General features: G+C 41.4%; 2 protein-coding genes across 2 annotated transcripts in view; both read right to left on the bottom strand.

Annotated features, from left to right (window-relative positions):
• The window catches only part of LOC309493192 (obscurin-like), a 404602-nt gene that overhangs the window by 283469 nt on the left and 99282 nt on the right, over positions 1 to 21851 (bottom strand). The window contains exons 10-12 of the mRNA XM_082162312.1: positions 15350 to 15589; positions 9746 to 10024; positions 6093 to 6428 (exon numbers count right to left, since the gene is read on the bottom strand). Of these exons, the coding sequence (XP_082018438.1) occupies positions 6093 to 6428; positions 9746 to 10024; positions 15350 to 15589 (855 nt within the window). The remainder of the gene's footprint in view (positions 1 to 6092; positions 6429 to 9745; positions 10025 to 15349; positions 15590 to 21851) is intronic.
• Positions 11452 to 12746, bottom strand: LOC309492930 (uncharacterized protein; the record flags this gene model as incomplete). The annotated part of the gene is made up of 3 exons (XM_082161969.1): positions 11452 to 11497; positions 11827 to 12509; positions 12546 to 12746. The coding sequence occupies 3 exons, from the start codon at positions 12744 to 12746 to the stop codon at positions 11452 to 11454; spliced, it is 930 nt and encodes a 309-aa protein (XP_082018095.1).

The raw sequence follows: 21851 nt of genomic DNA, 5'->3' as shown, positions 1-21851 counted from the left end.
GCTATGGGATCCGCTGCCATATTAGCATTGTCATGTGAGCTACAGATTGAGTTCTGTTGTTTCCCAGTTATTCACGACTCCTCTCCCATGGTCTAAGGATAGTAAAGTGTAATACAATGCTAAATCAGACATATGTACAATATATGTGTACAGTAACATTACGATGTCCAACAATCCATTTAAATAGTACATTTGGTTTAATTTGTCGTTTAATGAGATCTAATATGTTGTCAGTGCCTAGAAGTTTCACGTGAATAAATACATAGATCCGACTATTTTACGTGTGTACTTTAATGGCCCAGAGGTGGAACTTTTGCTAAGCGTGTCACAGGTTCTGGGTTGCGAGATGTTTCAAAAGTGGTGGGGACAATGTCGACCCTGGCAAAAAGTGGTGGGGACATGTCCCACCCGCAAATTACGCCTCATAATAATAATAATAATAATAATTTATTACATTTATATAGCGCTTTTCTAGGTACTCAAAACGCTTTACATATGGAAGGAGGGAAATCTCCTCAACCACCACCAATGTGCAGCATCCTGGATGATGTGACGGCAGCCATATTGCGCCAGAACGCCCACCACACACACACACACACACACGCGCACACGCACGCGCACACACACACACACACACACACACACACACACACACACACACACACACACACACACACACACACACACACACACACACACACACACACACACACACACACACACACACACACACACACACACTGGTGGAGAGGAGACAGAGTGATGAAGCCAATCAGTGTATATGGGGATGATTAGGAGGCCATGATGGACAGAGGCCAATGGGCAAATTTGGCCAGGACACCGGGGTTAGACCCCTACTCTTTTTCAAAGGACATCCTGGGATTTTTATTGACCAAAGAGAGCCAGGACTTCAGTTTAACGTCTCATTTGAAGGACGGTGCTCTTTGACAGTATAGTGTCCCCATCACTACACTGGGCCATCAGGGACCCATATAGACCCCAGGATGAGCAGCGCCCCCTACTGGCCTCACTAACACTTCTCCAGCAGAAGCCTGGTTTACCCAGGAGTCTCCCATCCAGAGACTGACCAGACTCAACCCTGCTGAGCTTCAGTGGACAACCAGCCTTGGGCTACAGGGTGATACGGCTGCTGGGAGGTCGTGATGAACTCAGATATCAACTTTTTAGGAATTATTAAGGGAGCGCACTTTCCGCTATTTCTGTCATGCCAAACCATGCATGCAGTAGCCTATGCTTGCTTTTATGTTAAATGAACAGTGTCATCATTTATCACCATCATTACAGGGGTTTTATTTACCTTACTTGTGAGCATCACCAAGCCACAGCAGGCAACAGCAAACATGACCCTAGTTACCTGTGGTTGGCCTGGCCGTGCGTCACTCAGAAAACAACAGGCCAATCAGAAGAGAGGCTAATGAATATTACGTAGATAGGCCAAAATCGACCTGTTCTTGGCAGAGCTCCTGAGAAAGGAGCTGTAAAAATATATTGAGATGGTTTTGGTACTTATACAGCAAATATATAATTTTAAAGGGACAATGTGTAGTTTTTTAAGTATTTTATTATTTAAAATCAATATTTGTATTAATAAATATGTCCTCAATGGTGTACAAATACCTCTGCCAATGATCTGACTTATCCTCGTAAACTAAGAATTTATTATATTTATATACATAGGACGGGTAGGTCCCCGGAGGTTTCCATGTCGTTTCACCATCTTGAAAAACTATAATAGCAGAGAGGGACAAAAAGTACTACGCCAATGCGTTTCCACAACGCGTTTTCGTTCAGAGCCAGCGTCACGTGACTGAAAGCAGCTGAAACATACACAAAGATTTGAGAGACGCATGTCACTGCCCCGGCAAGTTTAAAAGGCTGCACTTCACGGTTATTTATAATGGAGGACCATACATATGTGGAGTCACAGGACCGGAGCTTGCAAAAAACAAGGTTTAATGTCGGGATAGCTTTTTCCAGGTGGAAATAGTTGATGCAGGAGAAAGCTTTCAAAAGAGATGCTGAACTTGCCTGCTTTCTTCTCAACAGGTAAGTCAATGTTACGGTCTAAATTACAAGCTTTTTTTCATTGCTTTCTCTGCCTTTGGAAACTTTCAATTCTATCAAACATCCGTTTGTTCGTTGTGTCAAGTTGCAGTTTGTTTGAAACAACAAACCTGTTCACCCGAAGGAAAACTTGATGAAGTGCTATTAGAAGACATTCTGTCATAGCTTTTTGGTGCATAACGGCAACCGTAGAAGCAACACGCATTTGAAAAAGTGAGGCGCTGTAGAGCACTATTCGTTTGAATGCAAAATACAATTTCACTGCTAGATGGGAGAAATTCCTACACATTGTCCCTTTAAGGACATCAAAACCTAAAATAAAACTCCTGAAAGGTGTATATGGGACCTTTAAAGGGAATGGGAGATGAGACTCTGATTGGTTTATTGCACTTAAAGCCCAAAACACACACATTATTCATTAAGAGAATAGCGACGACACTTTTAGACCATGCGCTGGGTGTTAAACTAGCAAAAAATGGATTCAGACTTGCACTAAGTGCACTTGCCGTGTGCTTTAGACCATGTGCTTAGATTGTTAAATAGGGCCCATAGTGTTAATGGTCATATTCAAATTACAGCAAACTATATCATTTATTTAGATTTGAAGGGGTGTTTGTCTGTTCCGCTCCCACTAGTGACACCAAACAGAATAACAAAAATATAGATTTTGAGGAAAAAAAAAATCCAGAGCTTTCAAAGAATAATGTTAAAGTCTCTGGTAAGTTCAGGGAATATTAGTTATAGTTCAGAGTATCAACAGGTAATGTGACAGACCGGGTAAGTTTACTGATAAATAAGCTTATAATCTAAACTTTTTATAGCAAAAAAATATGATAAATATCACCACACAACAAATGTTGAAACAAAAAGGTTAAACATATATATATATATATATATATATATATATATATATATATATATATATATATATATATATATATATATATATACATACACTGCTCAAAAAAATAAAGGGAACACTTTTTAATCAGAGAATATCATCAAGTCAGTTAAACTCCTGGGATATTGATCTGGTCAGTTAAGTAACAGAGGGGGTTGGTAATCAGTTTCAGCTGCTTTAGTGCCAATGACATTAACAGCAGGTCCACTAGATGGGCAACAGTGAGACAACCCCCAAAACAGGAATGGTTTTACAGGTGGAGGCCACTGAATTTTTTTTCCCTACTCATCTTTTCGGACAGTTTTTCACCAGTTTTGCATTTGGCTAGGGTCAGTGTCACTACTGGTAGCATGAGGCGATACCTGGACCCTACAGAGGTTGCGCAGGCAGTCCAGCTCCTTCAGGATGGCTCATCAATACGTGCCATTGCCAGAAGGTTTGCTGTGTCTCCCAGCACAGTCTCAAGAGCATGGAGGAGATTCCAGGAAGACAGACAGCTACTCTAGGAGAGCTGGACAGGGCCGTAGAAGGTCCTTAACCCATCAGCAGGACCGGTATCTGCTCCTTTGTGCGAGGAGGAACATGATGAGCACTGCCAGAGCCCTACAAAATGACCTCCAGCAGGCCACTGGTGTGAATGTCTCTGACCAAACAATCAGAAACAGACTTCATGAGGGTGGCCTGAGGGCCCGACGTCCTCTAGTGGGCCCCGTGCTCACTGCCCAGCACCAGAGAGCTCGATTGGCATTTCCCATTGAACACCAGAATTGGCAGGTCCGCCACTGGTGCCCTGTGGTTTTCACAAATGAGAGCAGGTTCACCCTGAGCACGTGACAGACAGGAAAGGGTCTGGAGAAGCCGTGGAGAATGTTATGCTGCCTGTAACATCGTTCAGCATGACCGGTTTGGTGGTGGGTCAGTGATGGTCTGGGGAGGCATATCCATGGAGGGATGCATAGACCTCTGCAGGCTAGACAATGGCACCCTGACTGCCATTAGGTATCGGGATGAAATCCTTGGATCCATTGTCAGACCCTATGCTGGTGCAGTGGGACCTGGGTTCCTCCTGGTGCACAACAATGCCCGGCCTCATGTGGCGAGAGCATGCAGGCAGTTCCTGGAGGATGAAGGAATGATACCATTGAAGGGCCACCACGCTCACCTGACCTACATCCAATAGAACACCTCTGGGACATTGTGTTTCGGTCCATCTGACATCACCTGGTTGCACCTCAGACTGTCCAGGAGCTCAGTGATGCGCTGGTCCAGATCTGGGAGGAAATACCCCAGGACACCATCCGTCGTCTCATTAGGAGTATGCCCCGACATTGTCAGGCATGCATACAAGCACGTGGGGGCCATACAAACTACTGAGTACCATTTTGAGTTGCTGCAATGAAATTTCAGCAAAATTGACAAGCCTGCTACATCATTTTTTCACTTAGATTTCCGGGGTGTCTTTGAATTCAATCCTCTGTAGGTTGATCATTTTCATTTCCATCAAACGATGTGGCATCCTTTCGTTCATAACACATTACCCAGTCCATATTAGTATAGATATCCAGCATGACATTTTTCCCCATTGAGATCTGATGTGTTTTCAAAGTGTTCCTTAAATTTTTTTGAGCAGTGTATATATATATATATATATATATATATATAACCTTGTTCAGCCATTTTAGGACAGACTGTTTTTAGTTCAGTTAATTTATTGAAAACATCAAAAACAATATCATCATTGTTCACAGTAATATTCCTCTCAATAGTTTAATCAGTAATAAAAAAAATATTAAAGTTTAAAAATTAAAAAATAAGTTTAAAATAATAATGATTGCACAATCTGCACTAAGAATGTAAATTGCATATTGAAAGGAGAAGAACGACTCTCTGCTTCTTAGACGTCACATTTATCGGCCGCATACGTCATAAAGAACGTCTTATTTCAGGACAGTCACCATTATAAAACTGAGCGTTATTGCTAGTGAAGTGTAAATTGTTGTAGTTTCCTCCTGGGAATGTAATGGTCAGTTTACTGAGATGAAGAGCCTCATGATGTTTGCGGCAGATAAATGTGACCTCCGGAGGATTCAGCCTTCGAAATGAGACACAGCCGGTGACTCCAGGATTTGATGATCTGTTGAGATTGAGAATGTGTTTGTGTTGTTCACCATGAGCTCTGAGTGACTGAACTTACTCACAGCGGCCTTTCTGGAGCCCATAACCACCAGTGAGAAAGCTCTATATTAAACACCAGTATTGGTATCGGCCCGATACTGCGCTCTCATATTCATACTCATAAAAATGCTCCGATACCAACAACCGATACTAATGCAGTGTGTGTAGAGTGTGTAGAGTGTGTAGAGTGTGTAGAGTGTGTACAGTGTGTAGAGTGTGTACAGTGTGTAGAGTGTGTAGAGTGTGTAGAGTGTGTAGAGTGTGTACAGTGTGTACAGTGTGTAGAGTGTGTACAGTGTGTAGAGTGTGTACAGTGTGTAGAGTGTGTACAGTGTGTAGAGTGTGTAGAGTGTGTAGAGTGTGTAGAGTGTGTAGAGTGTGTACAGTGTGTAGAGTGTGTACAGTGTGTACAGTGTGTAGAGTGTGTAGAGTGTGTAGAGTGTGTACAGTGTGTACAGTGTGTACAGTGTGTAGAGCGTGTACAGTGTGTACAGTGTGTACAGTGTGTAGAGTGTGTACAGTGTGTAGAGTGTGTAGAGTGTGTACAGTGTGTAGAGTGTGTAGAGCGTGTACAGTGTGTACAGTGTGTAGTGTGTGTAGAGTGTGTAGAGTGTGTACAGTGTGTAGAGTGTGTACAGTGTGTACAGTGTGTAGAGTGTGTAGAGTGTGTAGAGTGTTTGTGTCCAGACAGAGAAACTGACAACAGAGAGAATAATGGAGATACAAAAGCTGGTTAAAAAAAGAAAGAAAAAAAGATACAACAGAAAGTCGTCTGAAGTAAATGTCTAATCACTGGAATATTAAACAAAATATATAACTCCTATATTGCTGTTACGAGACACACAAGCTTGTCGAGCGCATCTCTTTCTCACAGACATCAGTGGAAAGATTGTAGTGAACGTTTTTAGGAGAACAATGATGTTGAACTCACCCTTCACAGAGAGAGAAACAGCAGAGCTTGATGTTGATGAGTTTGGTCTTATTCCATCTCTCTGTCCTTTACACCAGTACTGACCCTGATCAGACTCAGTAGCTCCTCTGATAGTGAGAGTGTCTGTGTTTACAGTGTAACGCTCAGACGTCTGTAATATTACACTGTCTTTATACCACTCATATCTCCAGGGTTGTGACCAGTAACCTGGACTACGTGTCTGGTCAGTTCTCCTGATCCAGTCACGGTGAGTCTCTATCACACACATCAGATTGACTGTTTCTCCAGTGAATACACGACTGTCTGGTGTCACAGTCACTGTAGATGTGGGGGAATCTGAGAAGAAACACAAATATGTCAATATTTTATGTCAACTAAATAGTTTCATTCAAATTCTGCTGAGAACTTTTAGAACTTATAGATTCTCTATAAACTCACTTTATTTCTGCTAGTAAATGCAGTGATTATTAAACCTGTTACTTTGTGTTTTGAGTGATTTCTGTTGTGTTTTTTTGTTTATTTTCCTCTGTAAAACTCAGTAAAATGATCCTGTATTTCTGCTGTGAAATAACTGGACAGTCTGAACTTTCTGTCTCTGTTTCTGGTCACAATGTTCAGAGTTTTGACAGTGACAGTCTTTTATTTTTCTTCTGCAGAACATCAGTGATCAGAGATGACTGTAAACTGTCAGTAAACAGAGGCTGTGTGTTTTATTTCTAAATTGTGTCTCTGGACAGGATGATGGAGACTAAAATACTCTCTTAGTCAGGATTTCTGTCATATAGAGAAATTGGACTTATTTTATGACACATTTATGGTGCTTTTGTGTCCTTTTTAAACTCTAAAAGTTCACCATCTCATCATTATAGTGATCAGCACATTATAAATATATAAAAAAAATCTAAAGAAGAAAAATGCTGAGATTGTCAACCTCGGTTCTCTCTAGAAGAGGGAACGAGTACTTGCGTATCTTGCCGTGCATGCGTCATGTTCTGATTCGCTTCAGCGATGAAAAAAACTGACCAAACCAGCCTCTCTGGGCCGTATTTATAGCCCTGGCCCCACCCGATTTCAGCGGGACATGACGTATTGGGCGCGAAGCGCCCTCATTGGTTCTGACGTCATGAGGAGCCTCTATCGATAGGCTGGTGCAGTTGCCGCAGAGCAGCCAATGGGCGTGCGAGCTGTCTCGCCCATGTCTGCATGCTGCTGCAATGCGTTTTACATTATTGCAAAATTAAGGATAATTTTTGGCTTCAATATCTCGAGGAAAAGAGGTTTTCCCCTAGCGTAAGATATTCTTACGCAAGTACGAGAGACCTCTCGTAAGAGAACCAGGAACTACTGTATAATCAAGCAGCGCTTAATATAGTGTTATTATGCCAAAATACTTATTTATTTAGTTTTAAATGAAACCATTGTAATCCTGAAAGTATTCCCCCTTTTTTCAAAATGTAACTATAATCTGATTACTACGTTTTTTGACGTAACTGTAACGGATTACAGTTACTGGATTTTTGTATCCTGATTACATAACGCCGTTACATGTATTCCGTTACTCCCCAACCCTGTATATATATATATATATATATATATATATATATATATATATAATTATTAATTATGTTATATTTTTCACTATTGATATTTTAGAGTTTCACCCCTTCATTGCGGAGCACTTTTTTTCTGCATCATGGCCGATTTGTAGAGAATTTTTGTGTTTTTGTCAATTTCCCATTCAGTTCCTATGGTCGGTCATTTTTGACCGAAGAGCAAAAGTGTGACAAATTTTTTTACGACCACTTAGCCTGCTTGAATCATGCCTTATTTATTATTTTGTGTGTTCACATACCCTAATGCCATAAAAGTCACCAAGTTTCGTAACATTCCGATGAAGCTGTGATTTAATTTTTTTAAATTCAAAACAGAAAAATGTCCAGTCAGAAATGACCGAAGAGCACCTGAGGGTCACCAATGCCATCAAGTCAAATGAGCATTTGTTCAATATCTCACACCAGCGGGTACAGAAGTCCGAGTTCTCCAGACTTTTGGCAGACGTAGACCTCTTGGTATAATTTTCTGGTGGAGATAATCGCTCAGGGTAACTGCATGATAATATTGCTTGATTTCCCATTGAAGATGATGCTGAAGTTTATCCATAAGTGATTCGACATCTATCCCGCTCGAAGTATCATTTTCATAAAAAAAAAGAGTCTTTTAGCAGAATCTCAGAATAATCTGCTTCACTGAATTCAAATGTCACACTCAAAGAAGGAAAATCTTCTTCTGCCATAATGGAGCCAGCAAGAGGAAGTAATCCTATAGCGTCTCATTTTAGACAAGTACGTCATAATATCAGTGTTTTACAATATGTCGTTATAGAGAAGGTTAAAAAATAAAATAAATAAAAAACCTCTAGAGAAGGATATTATGAGAAGAAATTATTACAGAGGGAATGTTTTTGGATGTATAGGCTACCTTAAATACTTTGTCAGGGTTGAATGAGGATTTTGACATTAAGCTTTTTTTATAGTGATTGAGCCATTTCTTCATCTGTTGTTGATTATTAGTTAAGCTGTTTGTATATTTAGCCTATATCCTATATCCTTTTTTCCCCAGCAATATAGATCTTGTTATATTTTTGATATTGCTATTAGTTTTTTATTTGTATTTATTATTAGGCTATTATTATTATTATTGTCACATGACTTGTATTATTTGTCACATGTTTTTGTGTGTGGGCCCAATTAAGGTGATTACCTGTTTCTATCTAAAGTTGACTTTACTCTACATTGGTATTGTGCCTGATGAAGACCTGATGGTCGAAACGTTGTGCTATTAATAAATTCATTTGGAGCAGCTTTTGTCAGTGTGTGAACTTCACGCTGCTTTTTTTTGTTTATGTAACTTTGTTGTCCTGCACCTGAGCCCAATCTGGGTGTTTGGGATGTGCACACCAGTTGAATTTATTGCCACACTTTAATATGTGAATTAAATTATCAGAAAACTGAACATTTAGCGTTGTCAGGCTTTCATTTGTGATTAACAGATAAAACAACAGCGCTGCACACTCGGGTTTATGGCTGCTATAAACTTGACCTGCCACAAGATGGCGCTGTTTTTGACACTCTTGATGCTTCGAAACTTTTCCTGAAACAATCAAGGGAAAGCCTCAGTGCTTCATGAGGCTTCATTTGCCCATCCCTACTAGACTTAAAATCAGGAACAAAGAAAAAAAAAAAACTGGATAAAAAAACAAAACAAACACAAAGCTAGAACTGACAGATAAACTAAATCTAGCACTTACTGACAAGAAGCGACAATGCATGCACACAATGAATGCAGACAGCACATAAATCAAACCAGCAAAGACATGAGGGAAAGAGGCACAAAAGGGACCAGAGCACATGAGGATCAGGTGAGCACAATTAGTAAAAACTACTGGATGAGGACTAAACAAGGAGGCGGGACAAGAGGAGCACATGGCAAACACAAACAAAGACAGAGCCATGTGCTGAAACAAAGACAAGGCTGGCAGGGCAGAACCCTGACACAAAGCTGTATTAAGTTAGATAGTAGTTCAATCTGAACAGTCTCTTGATTGTATATGTGATCATAGAATAAGTTTATGAGGGCAATGATGTTCAACTCACCCTTCACAGAGAGAGAAAGAGAGCTTGATGTTGATGAGTTTGGTCTTCTATCTCTCTGTCCTTTACACCAGTACTGACCCTGATCAGACTCAGTAGCTCCTCTGATAGTGAGAGTGTCTCTGTTTACAGTGTAACGCTCAGACGTCTGTAATATTACTCTGTCTTTATACCACTCATATCTCCAGTCACTGTAAGAGTTTATCACACACTTCAGATTGACTGTTTCTCCAGTGAATACAGGACTGTCTGGTGTCACAGTCACTGTAGATGTGGGGGAATCTGAGAAGAAAGACAGAAACACAAACTGGCTCAAACATCTCTTTCAGGGCAATGTAAAATAATTACATTTTGTAAATGTTTTACAAAACTGTTGTAAGAAAAAATATGAGGACTTTGAAGATCTGAATGATCTGATCTGAATTAAGTTTTATTGCAGCAACAGTGACAAAGTGCATTAAAGCCCCTGCGTTCATCAGAGTCAGAATAAACCCTGAATAATCCAGTGTTTCCCACACATAGACTAATTATTGGCGGTGCGCCACAGAATCAACACCGGCCGCCACATATTGCGTTTCTTTAAATCACACTATTTAAAACACGCAGTGTATTCATTCAGCTGCATTTCCTTCCCCTGCTCTCCCTCCGTCTCTCACACATACACACAGTCTCCCTGATATAATGGTCATTCACCGACCTATTGAAGTATTATCATCTGTTTTGTACCATAGTAATACACTGACAACCAACAATCACAGTAGTAATGAGAGTCACATGATTAATCAAAGCTCATCACAAGTAATTCTTCAACACGAGAGCTATTTCTAATATATTTAGAAGGTGCACAGTGTGATTCACACAAACATTAAACACCATCATGGTAACACACATGAAATTTTAAAAATACAATAAACATTAATTTAATAACATTAAATGTAATATAAAACCCTAATGTACATAACTGATTATTAAAAAAAAATAAGAAAACTATGACAAAACATAGTTATTTCAACAAAAATACATCAAATGTGAAGTGTCACGCAGGGAATTGTGGGAATGTCAATTTACGTTTTTTCACTGTAAATTATACAGTGACTTGTTCATTTTTACTTCCAAAAACTGTAAATGTAACGGTATTTTACAGTAAAATGACATTAAATGTACCATTAGATGTATCACAGTTATTTACCGTATATAGTAAGTAAACTTTCTGTTAACCAATTAACAGTTTTTCACTGTAGCATTTTTACAGTCTTTTACTGTTAAAATTACGATAATTTTTTACAATGTACAATGTTGTCAGTGAGTTAATGTTGGAGTCCCGACCCGACCCTTAGCAAACACAATTAAGATATTTTTGATGAAATCTGAGAGCTGTCTCACTCCTCCATAGGCTTCTAAGACACTATAACTTGCTGGCCCAGAAAATGCATTAAAGACATCATTAATATAGTCCAAGTGACTACAGTGGCTCAATCTTAAGTTTATAAAGCGACGAGAATACTTTTTGTGCGCAAAAAATAAATTTAAAAAATGATGACTTTATGTCACGTAAATCTAAAGAAACTAGGTGAGGACTCAAAATGCAAAGGGAAAAAACGATATTTATTACAAAAAGAAACACTAAACACAAAACAAAACCCACGAGGGGGAAAACATAACTAAATACAAAACAACCACAACTTCAAAAATGAACATACCAAACAGGGTCACGGGGGAACAGGAGACGTGTACAAGACAACGATCCGACACAGACTGCAAACACAAAGGAACTTATAAAAGGGACAAATCAGGCAGGTGATGAGGAACAACAGGTGGGGCAAATGAAACCGATAATGAGATAACAAGGAGGGTGGGGTCAAAACAGTGACAGGAACACAAACACCACATGTGCTACACGAGACAGGACAGGCATGTGACATTACCCCCTCCTTAAGGAGCGGCTACCAGACGCTCCACTTGGGACGGGAGGGACAGACCAGGGAGGGACAGACCAGGGCGGGACGGGAGGGACAGACCAGGGCGGGACAGGGGGAACAGGAAAGACAGACCAGGGCGGGACAGGGGGAACAGGAAAGACAGACCAGGGTGGGGCAGGGAAAATGGACAGTTCGGGAGGCCAGGGCGGAGCAGAGAGTCCATCGGGCGGCCAGGGCGGAGCAGACTCTCCCTCGGGCGGCCAGGGCGGAGACTCTCCCTCGGGCGGAGACTCTCCCTCGGGCGGCCAGGGCGGAGACTCTCCCTCGGGCGGCCAGGACGGAGACTCTCCCTCGGGCGGCCAGGGCGGAGACCTTCCCTCGGGCGGCCAGGGCGGAGACCTTCCCTCGGGCGGCCAGGGCGGAGACCTTCCCTCGGGCGGCCAGGGCGGAGACCTTCCCTCGGGCGGCCAGGGCGGAGACGACCCCTCGGGCGGCCAGGGCGGAGACGACCCCTCGGGCGGCCAGGGCGGAGACGACCCCTCCGGCGGCCAGGGCGCAGGAACTGGAACAAACACCAGCGGCTCAGGCACTGGAACTGGCACCAACGGCTCAGGCACTGGAACTGGCACCACCGGGACTGGCACTGGAACTGGCACCACCGGGACTGGCACTGGAACTGGCACCACCGGCTCAGGAACAGACACCACCGGCTCAGGAATAGATACCACCGGCTCAGGAACAGATACCACCGGCTCAGACACCACCGGTTCAGGAACAGATACCACCGGCTGAGGCACTGGAACTGGCACCACCGGCTCAGGCACTGGAACTGGAACTGGCACCACCGGCTCAGGAACAGACACCACCGGCTCAGGAACAGATACCACCGGCTCAGACACCACCGGTTCAGGAACAGATACCACCGGCTGAGGCACTGGAACTGGCACCACCGGCTCAGGAACAGACACCACCGGCTCAGGAAGAGACACCACCGGCTCAGACACCACTGGTTCAGGAACAGATATCAGCGGACCAGGAACAGACACCACCGGCCCAAGTGTGTGCGTAGTCCACACACACCACATGGCTGTGGCCATAATGGCCAGTGTCGCGGTCATTGAGGGCTCAGGAACAGACACCACCGACTCAGGAACAGACACAGGCTCGACGGCGGCCATCTTGTCAGGGGACACAGGCTCGGCAGACGTGACGTGAACAGGCTCGGCGGCGGCCTTCTTGTCCGAAGACACAGGCTCGGCAGGCGTGACGTGAACAGGCTCGGCGGCGGCCATCTTGTCCGAAGACACAGGCTCGGCAGACGTGACGTGAACAGGCTCGGCGGCGGCCATCTTGTCCGAAGACACAGGCTCGGCAGGCGTGGGCGGAGCCGGCAGGGCTAGCAGCGTGGGCGGGACCAGCAGGACGAGCAGCTCGGGGACGGCCTCTGGGACGATGGCGGGCTGCTCGGGGACGGCCTCCGGGTCATTGGGGAGGCCGGAGGTCTTCCTCCTCCTCCGCCGTCTTCGATGGTGAAGTGCAGGTTCAGGTCTGGACGGAATTAATGGCGGATGGAGCTCTGGGCTGGGCAGCGGCGATGCATTCTCTGGGCTGGGCAGCGGCGATGCATTCTCTGGGCTGGGCAGCGGCGATGCATTCTCTGGGCTGGGCAGCGGCGATGCATTCTCCGGGCTGGGCAGCGGCGATGCATTCTCCGGGCTGGGCAGCGGCGATGCATTCTCCGGGCTGGGCAGCGGCGATGCATTCTCCGGGCTGGGCAGCGGCGATGCATTCTCTGGGCTGGGCAGCGTGACGGATCGCTGAGGTGGTGCAGGCAGTGCGAGCAGGATCACTGGAACAGGGACCACCGGAACAGGGACCACCGGAACTGGGACCACCGGAACTGGGACCACCGGACTCGAGGCCAGCGGAACTGAGGCCACCGGAACAGTCACGGAGGGAGTCTTCCTCTTCCTCCTCCTCCTCCGTTTCGAGACCACTGGAACTGGGGCCACTGGAACTGGGACCACTGGACTCGGGACCACTGGACTCGGGACCCTCTTCCTGGCCTCTCGCTCCTGCAAGCGAGCGAGACCCTCCACCATTGCCTCAAAGGTACTTCTTTCATACGCCCTCCTAAGTAACCAGTCCATGGGCTCATCGAGTGCATAAAAGAAAAGGTCCTTAAGAGGCCCCTCGTTCAGTTGTAGGCCCTCCGCCGCTCTAAGGAATTCGGCCGCGAATTTCCTCAAATCAGCCCCTTGCTGGCGGAGGGAACTAAGTGCCTGAAAACGAATAATACGTTCGTATTGGGGGCACGCAACAGAGGGGGCTGGTGGGTGACGTGAAACCCCTTGCGGAGTCCTCGACATGGTCGGATCGTTATGTCACGTAAATCTAAAGAAACTAGGTGAGGACTCAAAATGCAAAGGGAAAAAACGATATTTATTACAAAAAGAAACACTAAACACAAAACAAAACCCACGAGGGGGAAAACATAACTAAATACAAAACAACCACAACTTCAAAAATGAACATACCAAACAGGGTCACGGGGGAACAGGAGACGTGTACAAGACAACGATCCGACACAGACTGCAAACACAAAGGAACTTATAAAAGGGACAAATCAGGCAGGTGATGAGGAACAACAGGTGGGGCAAATGAAACCGATAATGAGATAACAAGGAGGGTGGGGTCAAAACAGTGACAGGAACACAAACACCACATGTGCTACACGAGACAGGACAGGCATGTGACACTTTATTCCACTATTCATTTCCTTCTCTCTGGGCCTCGAGTTAGTTCACGTAGTGTTTTAGCGCAGCGCGTCTGTGTTGTACGTCACACACATGACCAGCGTCGGCCAATAGTGAGCCTACATGTGACGTACAACACAGACGCGCTGCGCTAAAACACTACGTGAACTAACTCGAGGCCCAGAGAGAAGGAAATGAATAGTGGAATAAAGTGGTTTTTTTTTTTTTTTCGCACAAAAAGTATTCTCGTCGCTTTATAAACTTAAGATTGAGCCACTGTAGTCACTTGGACTATATTAACGATGTCTTTAATGCATTTTCTGGGCCAGCAAGTTGTAGTGTCTTAGAAGCTTATGGAGGAGTGAGACAGCTCTCAGATTTCATCAAAAATATCTTAATTTGTGTTCCGAAGATGAACGAAGGTCTTACGGGGTTGGAACAACGTGAGGGTGAGTAATTACTGACAGAATTTTCATTTTTGGGTGAACTAACCCTTTAATGTTAGCTATGCTTAAAGCTACAATCTGTATTTTTTCACCACTAGGGGTCGCTAACCTCTTCAAAACATTAACAAAGGCGTAGATTGATGAGAGTGGAATCATGGCATAGAAACACAAGCATAGAAACAAGGCCCTGCCATAAAGTTATTTCACTACTTCTGTTTCATTGTGACTTTACAATATTGATATGAGTCCTGCGAGTTATAAACTCTATAAAGTCACTTCAGTTATGAAATGCAGTTTTCACTCTCAAAATCACTGATAACACATTATCTGTCTTATAAAGATACACTTTATGTCGTTGTGCATCTGACAGAATAATGACTAAAGGTGAATTACTTCAGTCCTCTTGGCTGATTCAGAAGAATATAAGAAAAGTGTTGAACCACAAATACTGAACAGATTAAAACAGAAGTGAATATGAAGACTCACCTGATACAGTCAGTGTAACACCAGCATTGATGTCTGATCTCGTTGCTTCACAGCTGTATTTATCACCATCAGACACAGATATGATGTAGACTCTCTCAGTGATGTCTGGAATGATTGAACCTTCTCTAAACCAGCTGTATGTCCACTGAATGTCTCCTCCTCTCTGTATGGCACATGTGAGAGTGACTCTCTCTCCTCTGAACACACGCTGATCTGGCTTCACCGTCACTACAGGTTTCACTGAGAAACAGAAGTAAACATTGAAAATGTGTGTTATGATGTATGTTATGAGCTCAAAATGTCCCTATGTGAAAAACATCATGATATTAAAGACCTAGTTTGTGTTTTTGACAAAAAACAAACAAACAAAAAAAATATTGGTATAAACCTGTAGTCTACTGTACTAACATCTGCACATGAAAACCATGAAGGAAAACCTTTGAATCATTGCATGTGTCCCGTTTCACACTAAAGTGCCCCATTATGCTATTTTTAAGGTTGCTAATTTTGTTTTGGAGTCTCCAACAACAGGTTTACATGCATGTAAGGTCACAAATTATTTAAAACTTTATCGCCAAAATTAACTAGTTTCCGGCAGACGGCCGTACGCATCGATTTACACCAGAAGAGTAACAACTGAACTTGAACTCAAAGCTTACGCTACTCCTACATCTACGTCATACATCGTCAAGTGTTACTCTTCTGGCGCAAGTCGACTTGTGTACGGCCGTCTGCCAGAAACTAGTTATTTTAGTCAACAAAGTATTAAATATGGACATTTTTCTTACACGAACGCATCGCTTCACTTCAGAAGGCCTTTATTAACCCGTCAGAGTCTGTGGAGCTCTTTAATGATGGATATGATGCACTTTTATGGACTTCAAAAAATGGATTGTGTGTCCATTCACTGCCATTATAAAGCTTAAGAGCCAGGACATTTTTTTATATAACTCTGATTGTATTCGCCTGAAGGAAGAATGTCATATACACCTAGGATGGCTTAAGTCAATAGAAGAGTAAGATGAAGTAAATCATGGGTGAACTATCCCTTTAACACTCCAGTTACTCTGCATGAACCAAGCAGTTGACTTGAATGAGGGGCAAATTGTAAGTTTCTTAATGTTTTCTCATGAATCTGAAAGAACTATTTTGTGGAAAAAAATAGTAAAGAATCAAAAGTTCTGCTCGTCGAAGCAGTTCTGCTGCGTTTGATGTTTTGTAACGAATTTCTTCTCCTAATATTGTATCATAAAATCATATAATCATACATTCTTTGTTGAAATATGCAGAAATTTAAATAACAAATATGAAGATTTTAAATATTCGAACTGAAGGAATCCCCACCCAGTGCAAGGATATAGTCTCTTCTAGCACACAGAGCCGCCGCTGCATGAAGAGTTGCCAAATCCACGTTTTCTTCCTTGGAATTGAGCTACTTTTACACGGTTGCATATTTTCAAAACTTGTCTTTATTATATGTGGTTTCTAGCATTTGTAACTTTTACAACAATTGTAACTTTTAGTCTCCGCCGAGTGAGGCGGCGCGCTAACACCGCGGCCTCGACTGTCAGTAGCTAGCGCAGCTCTTCAGATCAGGAGAGTGAGGTTTACACACACAGCTCTTACTGGAGCCCGTTATACCATTAATCACAAATTACATTCATTCTCATTTTTTATACAGAAAAATTACTGTATCATTCATACAATATTTTTCTGTTGTCTTAAATAACATAGAAATGTATGTAAAATTACAAAAACAATGGTGATAATAATTTGTAAAATCACCACCAGATGGTGCAAAGGGACAGCTGACACTATAGAGGTGCAGGTATGACATCACTTATAGCCCAAAACACTGAAGCGAGCTGCATTTTAGCACAACTTTCATCATCCCGAAGTCAACATTTTTTTTAATGTTTTTTGTTTTTGTTTTGTTGTTAAATGGCTGAAATAAGGTCAAGACATTTTCACATTTTATTCTACGACATAATACATCAATATTAACTGGTGATGATATAACATCATTAGGGGTGTAATGGTAAAACTGGTGGTTCGGTACTTACCTCAGTTTTGACATCATGGTTCGGTTAAGGGGGAGAAAACTAAACTTTTTTTTTTTTTTTTTTTTTTAAATAGTGGTTCACTGAACAAATTGTGTCTCTGTCTTTAAATGAATTCAGTTATAATTAAAAGTATCTTAAGGATAAATTATATATATATATCTGCTAATGCTGTAAACAATCAGGAGCCCTTACTTGCACATTACTATAATATTAAAGGGTGACAGCAGAGCCTAAATTCAGTTGCTTTTATTATATTATAATATATATATATATATATATATATATATATATATATTATGATATATATAAATCAACACTCAAATAACACATTGTATTCAAACATATAAGCTGCACATAAGGCAATTTTTTGTATTAACTTCTAAATCTAATTACTCCAATTCATTGTTGAAATAATAATTTACAGTGGCTGTCATTTTCAAGACAGATATTTTAAGCATAGCCTACATTAAATAATGAAGACATCACTAACAGGTTAAGTATAATAAAATGAATGTATAATATAGTGCATATATTTAGTGAAAGAGATCATTTCTATGCTGACTAACAAGCTGTGGACACTGATGGACTTGCCTGAGGTAAATGTCTACGTGGCATATTGTCTACAAGCTGATTTACTAATGTCTTTCCTCCACTGAAACACTGATTGAGCGATTACATGAGATATATGTAAATAAAAAAAAATAAAAAATGTTTTTATGCATGTTTGGCCTTTGTTTGTCTATTATCTGTTCAGATTTTCTCTTGCAATTTTTGCCATAACAAATGTGCTTTAGAAACTCAAAGTTGAAGCAGCCAGAAAAAAAAATGTATGTTAAAAAAGTCAAGAGCCCAACTAAAGCAAATACTGATCACCATAACGGTAACATCTTTATTTTTTTCAATAAAACATCAACAACTAAACTTTTGTAAATTCAACAAGAACTTTTGTTTGAAAGAAATAATCAAACTGGATTGTAATAAGTGAAGACGCTGAGATCTTGAGAGATCTGGGGCTCGTTCTTCGTACGTCGCTAACTCAGTTAGCTGGATTTGATTGTTGACGATTTGGCATGATCTTGGATTGTTTGGTTCTTCGACGCTCATCCTGGACTTGCTGTCATAGCAACAGGTCCGTAAACTTAAACCTGCTCGGGAGCAGGCTTATTTCATGTAAACAGGATTAGATGGCAGCTTTATTAAGCGGAGCTGATACGGGAAGTCCAGCGCAGCGCGATAGTGCACTTTCTGAGATTTATATTTTTTCTCGTGACTCGTGAGATTGTCGTTTACATTATTAATTTGTTGGAAACGCACATTTATTTTCGACTTGTCGGAGTCGGGCTTTAACTACAGCACAAACTGTTTGCATTGCCCTAAGATTATTTGCGAGTGGCTCTTTCCTTTACACTATTGGAGATGTGGAGAACTTGATGGAAAGTGCTGTCTGTCGTGTCATTCGGAGTTTACCTGGCGCTTTTAGGTTTAAAAAACAGTTTTAGGTTTTTAAGACCCAATGTTGTAAAGCAGTTTTTTTTTTTTTTTTTTTTTTTTTTTTTGCCATCATTTTTTATGAAGATCATGCAATCATGACCATGCCGATTACAGTATGTCACTCAGGCTTCACTAACGTGATTGGTACCATAGACTACAGGCTTCCATAGACTGCCATCAAGGCCTCAATGAAGGGGATTATGTGAACAGAAAGGGGGTTCACAATGTAAATGTGCAGCACAGTTACTATTGGGAGTCTTAATATTCCAGATTAATAATATTATATAAAATAAAAAAAGGCAGTTGACTAAAATCTTCCATATCACAAATGTGAAAGCAAAATGGCCAGGATCTGTGCATGACTTAAGCATTTTCAGAGATTCACATTTATGCACATTATTTGAAAGTGGTAAGAAAAGTTCCACAATTAAATATCAAGCTCACTGTATTACATACACTTATGCTGATCCTAACAGAACTGCATTTTTTCATAGGTGATTATGACATGTTCCTGCAGACAGGTGTTTCATGACCCCATTCCCTGACCCAAACCAGTTACAATGCAGCTCTAGCCAGGACAAGGGCACACAATGAAATGAACTTTGGCTAACTAAAGGGAAGATTTCAGTGTCTGATAAGTCTGAGGTTTGCACACCTGACAGGGCCTGGGACATTGCTGCATGTGCCATATTACACAACATTGCCCAAAAAAACAAACAAAAAAAAAACGTTTCATTATAATATAATGAAAAGTTTAATAAAAGACCAATATACTTAGTTCCTTGAGTTTTATTTCAATTGTTCTTTGTAAAGAAAAGCCAGTGGTCAAGTGCCTGCAACAAGAGATATTAGACACATGCCTCATGCAACAAAATTAAGTTGTCTATCCACTGCCCACCTGTAGGCCTACTGTATGTCTCCTCTGTCTGTGCAGACTCTTCTGTAGGCCTTTCTGTAGATGTGGAATCCTGACACTTATATTGCAGCCATAAAGCATACAAGTATAAATTAAGTAAAGTTATTTATGCACTTGCAGGGCTAGTTCCTCCATATGACAGTTATCTGAGAGGGTTTATTCACTGTCCAGTACAATGGAAACAAATGGACATTACAAAGTCTTATACTTTCTTTCCTTTGGAAAGTTATATAAAAAATGTCCACTTACTGCACATATTTCTACCACTTTCTTGGGAACAGATACAAGTGTTGGTGTATTATGTAAAAGTGCACAAAAGAGGAAAACACAATGTCATTACAATGAACTACACTCTGGAAAAATATTTTTACATTAATATAAGTTTATTAGTTTTCACTTTCACAAGTCAAAGCAATTCATCATTACTCAAGATTTAACAGTTGAAATTACTATACAGCCTTAATTTAATGCAGCAAAAATTATTTTACAGTGTAGGCTACTAAGATCTTTTCTTTTTTTTGCTCAGCCTTTTTCTTGGTTGCTTTTATAAACAGCCAACCATTTATTTAACAGTGTCTTTTATAAAAGAGACTATAATATAACTAAAAATTATACCATTAGCCTATGTAGAATATTTTTGTACTTCACTTTTGTTTGTTTCCATGTTCTAGTGTGGTGACTCTGACATTTCAATGAACAAAGTAATTATGCAATTATTCAAATACAAAAATATAGGCTAATAAGTGATAAAAACATCTAACATGGCCACTTCTAACGGATTTAAATTGTCTGCTACTTTTTGCCAGCCCTCTCTCCTGGCTTTTGCAGACTTTGAGGTGTTCCCTGGCGTTTTGCATTAAAACATTAAAATTCCGAATAAACTTTGACTATTAGTTCTTGCTCTGCTGAGGAGAAAAACTGTGCACGCTCTTTGGCCACGCTGAACAGCCAATAGCAGCGTTGCTGATCAATGTTTCTACTATCGATACATATCCCCTTTTAAACCAGCGCATGAACGCGCAATTATCTCAGATAACTCAATCCAGCGATACTAATCCTATCCGGCAAGTGTGTTCGAAGAACCGAGTTAGCCAGATCATGATTAGCACGATGATATCATCTTGGATGTGTCATTTGATCTCGGATGTAATAAGCAACGTACGAAGAACGAGCCCCTGTTAGTGTTTAAAGTTCTGTTGGGATTAAAGTGTTTCTGTTGTGTGAGTTTTGTGGGTCACCGTTGTGCTGAAGAGTAGAGCCTGTGCTTCAGTCAGGAGAAGACCAACACACACTGATGATATGTGGCATTGCTTTAAAGGCAGTAACTGTGTTGTTGCAGTGATAAATACATTAGCTCATGCATGTGTGCTATGCTATTGCTAGCTAATGGTTAACTGCAAGACCATTACATATTACAGAGAATGTTTGATCACAATAATCCAGGATATATCTGTAAAACAAAAGTGTTTTTCTATAAAATGTTTATTGAAATTGTCTTTAAAAGTTTTTGTATTTTATTCAGATTAGGGTCTTTTAGAGCTGGTGGCGCGTCTTGGACGGTGTGAGCGTCGAGGAGAGTTGAAGTCAGGTCAACTTTATGGTAATGAGCTATGATGCGGTTCTAGCAAAGTAGAATAAAAATGTCTCTTTAGTCAAAAAGGTTCCTGACCCCTGACCTAAAGTGTTTGAGTGTCAAATCAGACTTTGTTCACGGGCAGAAAATGAAGATCATAGTCTGGTGTTATGCAAATTAGTTACTTTGTTGTGTAGATAAGTTACGGAAGAGAGACTGGAAACACTGATGACTCGTTTCTGCAGTTCAGAATCTATTCCTTTAGGAGACAATAACTTTATTTATCTGCACTTTGGTCTTTACAATTTTGCAGACCTTTTACATTCAAAAACAGCAACATCACTGCATGACAGGGAATATTGAAAAAGCATAAGAAATAGGGGTACAGCAGGAGTCCATTTCTGTCCTCCAAGGTACAATCTACACTAACGTACCCCATAGGGCTTATTATTGTACCTC

This window comes from Leuciscus leuciscus (genome assembly GCF_965113295.1).
Source record: "Leuciscus leuciscus genome assembly, chromosome: 2".
Taxonomy (NCBI): domain Eukaryota; kingdom Metazoa; phylum Chordata; class Actinopteri; order Cypriniformes; family Leuciscidae; genus Leuciscus; species Leuciscus leuciscus.
Note: the sequence above shows the minus strand (reverse complement) of the source record. Positions and strands in the feature narration are given on the sequence as shown.